Source organism: Malurus melanocephalus, unplaced genomic scaffold, assembly GCF_030028575.1.
Source record: "Malurus melanocephalus ecotype Western Australia unplaced genomic scaffold, MMel_1.1 scaffold_681, whole genome shotgun sequence".
In the NCBI taxonomy this organism is placed as follows: domain Eukaryota; kingdom Metazoa; phylum Chordata; class Aves; order Passeriformes; family Maluridae; genus Malurus; species Malurus melanocephalus.
Window position 1 is genome coordinate 1 of NW_026623913.1, and position 7,330 is coordinate 7,330.

The following is a 7,330-nucleotide window of genomic DNA, read 5'->3' on the forward strand; positions in this document are numbered from 1 at the left end:
CTTTTCCATCCTTATTGATTCCATGATTCTGTGGCTAACTGGAAATGCTTTTCCCCTTGTCAGTGGGAGTCGGTCTTCAAAAACATTCAAGCCAAAGAAAAACATTCCTGAAGGATCCCACCAGTATGAGCTCCTCAAACACGCGGAGGCTACGCTGGGCAGCGGTAACCTCCGTCAGGCCGTGATGCTACCCGAGGGGGAGGACCTTAATGAGTGGATTGCAGTGAACAGTGAGTGCTTTGAGAGAGGGAAAACCCCAAAATTCTGGGGTATATCCTTAAACAAACCTCTGAATTTCCCAGGCATACTCTGTTAGCGTAGCTGAGGTGGGATAAAAGCAATGGAAGTGGGGCCCACGTTGGAGTGGTGGTGTGCAAGAAGGAAGAGACAAAACTGCACCGTTGTGGTTTTGGGGTGTGTTTTTACAAGTTCAGGCTCACAAAGGTGATTTGGCTTTTGAATGGTTATTTCTGGAATTAGAAAATTAGCACTGTTGGTTGTAAAAGCACAGATCCCAACACAAATAATTCRGGGAGAAAGTGGAGCTCTTTTTCTACCAAAGTCCAAGATTGTGGAGTTTCTTTTTTGTTTCCTGTTTTCAAATCAAATTTGCTTTTAGCAGCTGCTCCCCCTGGCCTTGGCCTTTGCTTCTTTGGAGGTTGGAGGGGGAGAAAAGTAGTTTTAAGCAAGGAATTTAGTAATTCAGGCCAGGAGTGCTCASCCTAAGGAAGGTATCTCCTGCATTATCAAATCAATCAGGTTYATGAGGAGCCTGGAAACTAAATCTGCTACTTCCATGGAATACTAAGTGGAGCTTCATGCTGCTGCTGAGATGAGGGTGGTAGCCAGGAGAGAAAAATGGACAGAGAAATCCAAATTCCTGGATGGTTGAAATGTCTCRAAGTCAGGTGACATTGGGTGGAAGGGGACATTTGGTTTTGCCAAGACTTGTGGGACATCGACCCTGTGACAGAGATCCTCAGAGGCCACATCAGCCGAGCGAGCACAATCTGGTGTTCCGGCCTCTTTGTGTTCACATTTTGTCACCCTGAGGTGTTTCCTTCGCAGCTGTGGATTTCTTCAACCAGATCAACATGTTGTATGGGACCATCACAGAGTTCTGCACGGAGAGCAGCTGCCCTGTCATGTCTGCGGGGCCCAGGTGAGGAATTTGCTGGGGGCTGTGGCCACAGTTCATGCATGAAGGAGCAGGAGGATCTGTGGGTCCCTCCAGTGTGTGGGAAAAGGAGCTGAAAAGAGAAGACATGTCCAGATGGGATCAAGGTGCCACATTTTTCTCCTGTASTGTCATTTATGGTTACACCCTCTGGCTATCTTTTTTCCCTATCCATTAGGGCCCTATGTTTGGAAAGGTCTGTGTTACAGAAAATGAGAGGTCTGACTTAGCTTGGAGRGACTAGTCTTGGTGTCAAAGTCTTAGAGAATCATGAATTGGTTTGGATTGGAAGGGACCTTAAAGTCCTTCCAGTCCCACCTCCTGCCATGGGCAGGGACACTTTCCACTATCCCAGGTTGCTCCASGCCCTGTGCAACCAGGCCTTGGACACTGGTAGGGATGTGGTTTTCAGGAGGCACATTTAACCAGCTGCTGTGGTGGAACTGCTTTGTAGGAGAAGGTTGGGGCATTAGGCAAGGTGGAAAGAAGAGAGTGAAGCCTGTTTGGGGGCACCTCATTGATTCTAAGTATGAATTCCTGCAGGGAGACCAGGTATGCACTTGTGTATTTTCCCAAGGCAAAGCTACAGACGGGAATCCTGTTTGTAAGGTTGCCAGTGCTCTCAGTTTGCAAGCCCAGCACCCTATGGCCTCTGGGCAGCACTTGTGGGTACCATGGAACATCCTGCCCTGCTTTCCTAYACAGCAGGATCTGCACTGCCAGTCCCTGGTTCTATTTTTGAGGCCATTTCCTGTAACAACTTCCTGTTTAAATGGCACCACTTGTTTTCGCTTGTCATCGAGTGAGAGGTGACAGTCAAAACACAGAGGGTTTTCCTGCTTTTCAAGGATCTTGTAAAAGTTCTCWGAGAAAATAGGTTGTGTTGTTGTGCAGTGATACCAGGATACATGGGATCCACRTGTTGATTGGATCCAGAGGCTCCATGAGCCTTTGGCTAATGTCCAGCTCTGGGGACATTATATTGAAGTCTTATRTGAGTGCCAGATTCCTGGAGGGTGTCTGAAATTCACAGGGGGAATTAATCCAGGGAGTGGGTGGTGGCCCTGATGCTTCTTTGGTCAATTTTTTTCTCTTTAACGAAATGATGATGTCAGAGGAGGCTGCCACAGAGCTGAGGCTCATTTTTAAGATCCTCCCAAGGGGCAGCAGAGGGGCAGCTCTGATCTCTGGGACTTGGGACAGGATCTGATGCAATAGCTAAAACTGTRTTGGGGGAATCTAGGTTTGATATCAGGAAAAGGTCCTTCCCCCAGAGAGTGCTTGGGCACTGCCCAGGCTCTCCAGGGAATAGGCATGGCTGCCAGAGCTCCAGGAGCGTTTAGGCAATGCTCCCACACACAGGCTGGGATTGGTGATGTGACTGTGCAGGGACACGGGTTGGATTGATGATCCCAGTGGATCAGCATATTCCATGATTCTGTGATTTTTGAGGGCAATACTCCTAAGGCAAATGGCTGGAGGGGTCAGCACTGATGGTCGGGTTGGGCTTGGAAAACTCAAAAAGGCCAAGTTCTGCTCTCCTCAGTCCTCACCCCAAAAGTGATACAGGTGTTGCTTCTGAGATGAGGAAGTCACAGGGCCTGAAATGCTGTTTTTCCTCTGGGAGCCAGGGCTGAATCCCCTATCCCACAGGTACGAGTACCACTGGGCAGATGGCACCAACATCAAGAAACCGATAAAGTGCTCGGCTCCCAAGTACATTGATTACTTGATGACATGGGTGCAGGACCAGCTGGATGACGAGACTCTCTTCCCTTCCAAGATCGGTAAGTATAGCTGTGTGACCCAGGATGGCACCTCCTGGCTGAACCACACTCTAATCCATTCATATTGGTGTATTCCAGGCGTCCCCTTCCCCAAGAACTTCATGTCAGTGGCAAAGACTATCCTGAAGCGGCTGTTCCGGGTCTATGCCCACATCTACCACCAACACTTYGACTCAGTGATGCGGCTGCAGGAGGAGGCCCATCTCAACACCTCCTTCAAGCACTTTATCTTCTTCGTGCAGGTGAGCTGGGGGTCTGGGGCCAGGTGMTTCCTCCAGGGTTTCACATTCTTTGTGGGCTTTTAAAGGCAGTTGGATTTAAAGAACCCCCTCGAAAATCTGCAGCTGCAGCATTTGCTGGGAGRTAACATCCAGCTCCCCCTTCATACCCAACTGAGCCCTTCGTGGTGTTGGGCTTTTGTGGGTTTTTTTTTCAGGAAGTGAGGCTGAGTTGGCTGTAAATGCTCAAATCTCCCTCTCAGGTTTAATATATCAACTGCAGCCAACAWAACCAGAATTGGAGGAGAATTCAGAGGATTTGTAGCTCAAGAATCAACTTGGAAGGAGCAGCACCAGCATCTTTTTGTACTTTTGAGCCTGTTCTGTGACTTGCTGTGCCCAGCAACGTGGCTGAAGTTTTGTTGCCCTGAAATGCTTGGATTTCACCCCAAGAAGGAGTGGTGGTGGCTTCTGTTCTGTGGTTGTCCCCGTAGCTGGCTCATGGTTCCTCCCCAGCACATGCAGAGTGACACTTTTTCCAGCAGCTCTTCAAGAAATACCTTCAATTTTTGTGTCTCCTTTTCCCCTGCTAGGAATTCAACCTGATTGACAGGCGGGAGCTGGCTCCACTGCATGAACTGATTGAGAAGCTTGGCTCCAAGGACAGATAAATCATACCTGGGAGGACCCTTTCGGCCACTCCTTTTCTGCTTCTTCTTCAGCCACCTCTGCGCTTGGCTTCAGTGACACCGGACGGCACCGAGTGGCCTCACTCCTGCTGTGCAGTCCCCAGTTGGCTTTTCTTGCTCAAGTCTGGCCACAACTGTGGTCTGGGTGGAGGTGGAGCAGGTTTTGTTCTGCACAGGGCAACATTCCAGATGCCGCACAGCTAATTTCTGTTTCCAGAGTTCCCCTCTGGCCTCTACAGCCTGAGAGCCACCCAACTGGGGCAAGCCCAGAATGGCTCAGCTTATTTTTTGAAGTGCTTTTTTTTTGGATAAAAGAGGTGCATTTTGGCCCAGACTCTTAAGCTCCCCATGGCAACAGCAGTGGGGGGGTGAGGAGGAGAAGTGCCTGGCCTAAGGGGGGGCTGTCCCTGTGTCTGGGTGGGAGGAGCAGCTCTGGAATGTCCCACGCAGGGGGGGCAAGGGAGGGACCCTCCTGTGTGGCAAGGCAATAATAAAGTTTTTTCCTGCTCTTCTTTCAGAGGAAGAGGGGTTTCTCCTCTTCTTCACCCCTCCCACAGGCCCCTGATTGAAAACACAATACTGGATGGAGTTCATACCCAGGGAAGCAGTTCTGGGCACCTCCTGGAGCACTTTATTGGTGGAGCAGCATCAGGTTTTGGGGGTGGAGGTGAAGATGCGCAGACCGTGCATGTGCTTGATCTCCTCGCTCAGGGCCTGCAAGCCAAACACAGCCTTCAGGGGCAGCTCTGGGTCAGGGCAGGCAGGTGAGCAGGTGCTTCACCCTCTGTCTCCCTGGTTTGGAGGTGCCGAGACACTGAGATCAAAAAAAGTGTGGCTGTTGGGCAGTCACACGTGGGATTCCCAGTGCTGCTGTGTTGTCATGCTCCAGGTTCTGTGCACACAAACCAAATCCTGCAGGGCTGTTGCAGGGGGTCTAGAGACACCAAAGAGCCCTGCAAGGTTGGGGACCCTGCAGACAGCACCGTGCACAATACCTCAGTGATGTTCTTCCCCCAGAAGGTACTCGGGCACTGAACAGGCTCCCCAGGGAATGTCTCAAAGCTGCCAAAGCTCAGGAGTGTTTGGACAGCATTCCTAGGGACAGGGTGGGGTTTTGGGGTGTCGTTTGCAGGRCCAGGAGTTGGACTGTGTGATCCTTGTAGGTACCTTCCAACTCAGCCGATCCTGGTGTGTGATTCTGATGTTATTATCAGGAAGGGTGGGCTGTGCCAGAACCCCTCACAGCTGGGCACCCAAGGGGTCTCTGTGCACTCACAGTGTCCCACAATTATGTGCTGCACACTCATCACCCCATTATTAGGACAAGGTCCACTGTTTCCTCAATAATGAGGGAAAGAAGAAAGGGCTGTGCTGTTTCTTGGAGAGSCAGAAAAGGCCTACACTTCATTACAGAGGGAAGTGCTATAGTCTAAGGCACCATGGCACCTAATCGTCTCTCACTTTCACGTGGGCATCGTCTGTGCCCACAATCCCCCACCAGAGCCCCCAGAGCTCCCAGGGCTGAGCACACACATTCATGGAATTTACTGGGAAAGGCTGGCTGTACTGCTTTGCACTGAGAAGGGAGGGGGAAAAAAGAAGTATACAGTGTAAGGACTAAGGTGTATCAATACACTGATGTATTGACTGGCAGCTCTGATGTCACCACAGTGGGCCAGACTTAAAAGTATCACTACATTGGTGAGTCTGGAGCTTCAGATTTCCACAGAAAAGGTAGAGTTTCCTTCTGCCAAGGTTTAATTCCCAGGTATATGGTGGGAAGGAGAAGCATTGTGTATTCCCTCTGGAACTTTGACCTCCCTAGAGGTAAAAATGCCAGGGAGTTAAAAAAGAGTTCCAGCACTCTTTGAGTTTCTTGGAGAAAACACATTCCAGATTCTCCACCACTGTATTGATGTAACATGGAAAAAAACAGCTTGGGAATGGACCTCTGTGAAGGAAGAAGCTCTAAACSCACTAATCCTTGAAGCCTATGTCCATTTGGTGCTGATACAGCTCCCAGCCCCACTCCAAATAGGTGGGGATTTGTCATCCCTGCTCTGCCCATTACATGCAGTGAGGACCGGAGAGTTTAAAACTCTGAGGGCCCAGCTGGGAGTGCTGCTCCTATTCCCTCACACACATTGCCAGGGCTGCCACCAGATCCCTCACCTGGTTGACCATCTGGTGCTGCTGCACCGTCCGCTTCTCCCGGAACTCCTCCGATTCAATGTGAATTTCATACATGGCACCGCAGCCTCCTGAGAAATTAAAGTCAACACTTGACCAACAGTAAGGGATCTCTGTGCCTTGCCCACCCTCTCCTGATCCTTCTGGGCATCCTCACAGCRAGGGAGGACTGGAGACTGACTCAGCTCCTGCCCTGCAAAAGCAYAGGAGTGCTTTAGGACAATGAAGAGCTTTTCCCATACCTGAGATATCCACGACCTTGATGGCTGATGCCCGGGGAAACTTCTCCCGCAGCACCCGGGCCAGGCGCGATTCCCCGTCCGTCTGAGAGGTGAAGTTGCGCCAGGAGCTGTAGCGCAGCAACAGCTGGGGAGCAAAACAGCCCTGAGAAACACGCGGGGGGCGGGGAACTCCCTAGAGGGTCCCCAGATATGCACACAGGGGTGGAAGGGCTGCTTTCACCTGGAGAGGGAGCGGCAGGAAGGAGAGGGAAGGCTGATCACCGGCACCAGGGATCACTGAGAAGGARGCAGGGGGGCTCAGCACCGGAGGAAAGATGGGAGAGGGGAGGGCTGCAATCGCTGGGGGAGGGGGGCACCGGGGAAAACCGGAGGATGRGGGATGGAAACAGGGGCTGCCATCAGCGGGAGGAGGAGGATTTGGAAGGGGGAGAAACCGGAGGATGGGGCGATGGAAACGGGGGCTGCCTTTCATCGGTACCGAGGGGAGCTGGGGGACTGCCTGTGGCTGGGAGACATTGTGAGGAGTGSAAGCACCAGGAGGAGTACTGGGAAGGAGAGAAAACCGGGAGATGGGAGGGAACCGGGGGAAGGAGGGCTGGAAACGGGAGCTACCCTTCCCCTGCACCGGAGCCACCGGCAGCAAGTGGAGGGGAAATGCCTTCCCCGACACCGGCACAGGGGCTATCAAGGGTGGACACAGGGATGAGGTGGGGATAGGGCGCCTTCCGCCACACTGAGGCCCCGGACACGGGACACTTTCTGTGAGGGGCCAGTGGGCACCGCCTCCGGGCCCGTGTACTCTCACCCTGAGGGGGCGCGGACCGTGCTTGCCGGCAGCGGGGGGACACAGCGGGGCACGGGCAGAGGAAGGAAGGGAGGGACASGGACASAGGGACACGGACACAGGGACACTCACCGGAGCCCGGCCCAGCCCCGCCGCCGCCATCCCGGGGTGAGCTCGGTACGGCTCCCGGCTCAGCCAATCAGCGCTCACCGATCGCAACAGGGGCGGGGCCAGCGCTACGCC

The 7,330-nt window shown here is 52.5% G+C and overlaps 2 protein-coding genes across 2 annotated transcripts; one reads left to right on the plus strand and one right to left on the minus strand.

Moving 5' to 3' along the window:
* The first annotated feature begins 22 nt into the window (after nt 1–22).
* On the plus strand, nt 23–4,388 carry LOC130584203 (MOB kinase activator 1A-like). Its single transcript, XM_057384033.1, has 5 exons — nt 23–230; nt 1,069–1,162; nt 2,831–2,964; nt 3,043–3,206; nt 3,776–4,388. The coding sequence occupies exons 1-5, from the start codon at nt 23–25 to the stop codon at nt 3,851–3,853; spliced, it is 678 nt and encodes a 225-aa protein (XP_057240016.1). The 3' UTR covers nt 3,854–4,388.
* On the minus strand, nt 1,162–7,286 carry BOLA3 (bolA family member 3). Its single transcript, XM_057384034.1, has 5 exons — nt 7,220–7,286; nt 6,304–6,427; nt 6,044–6,132; nt 4,468–4,585; nt 1,162–1,250 (listed from the first exon to the last, which is right to left on the minus strand). Exons 1-4 carry the CDS (start codon nt 7,247–7,249, stop codon nt 4,520–4,522), a joined length of 309 nt encoding a protein of 102 aa, XP_057240017.1. The 5' UTR covers nt 7,250–7,286; the 3' UTR covers nt 1,162–1,250; nt 4,468–4,519.
* Between the last annotated feature and the right edge of the window lie 44 nt (nt 7,287–7,330).

Bases quoted from the DNA above. Each gene is read 5' to 3' on its own strand.
- BOLA3 (XM_057384034.1), bottom strand. From the start codon at position 7,249: ATGGCGGCGGCGGGGCTGGGCCGGGCTCCG. The intron at 6,133-6,303 runs GTATGGGAAAAG...TTAATTTCTCAG, and splicing joins CAAGGTCGTGGATATCTCAG to GAGGCTGCGGTGCCATGTAT. The intron at 4,586-6,043 runs GTGAGGGATCTG...TTTGGCTTGCAG, and splicing joins AGCACCAGATGGTCAACCAG to GCCCTGAGCGAGGAGATCAA.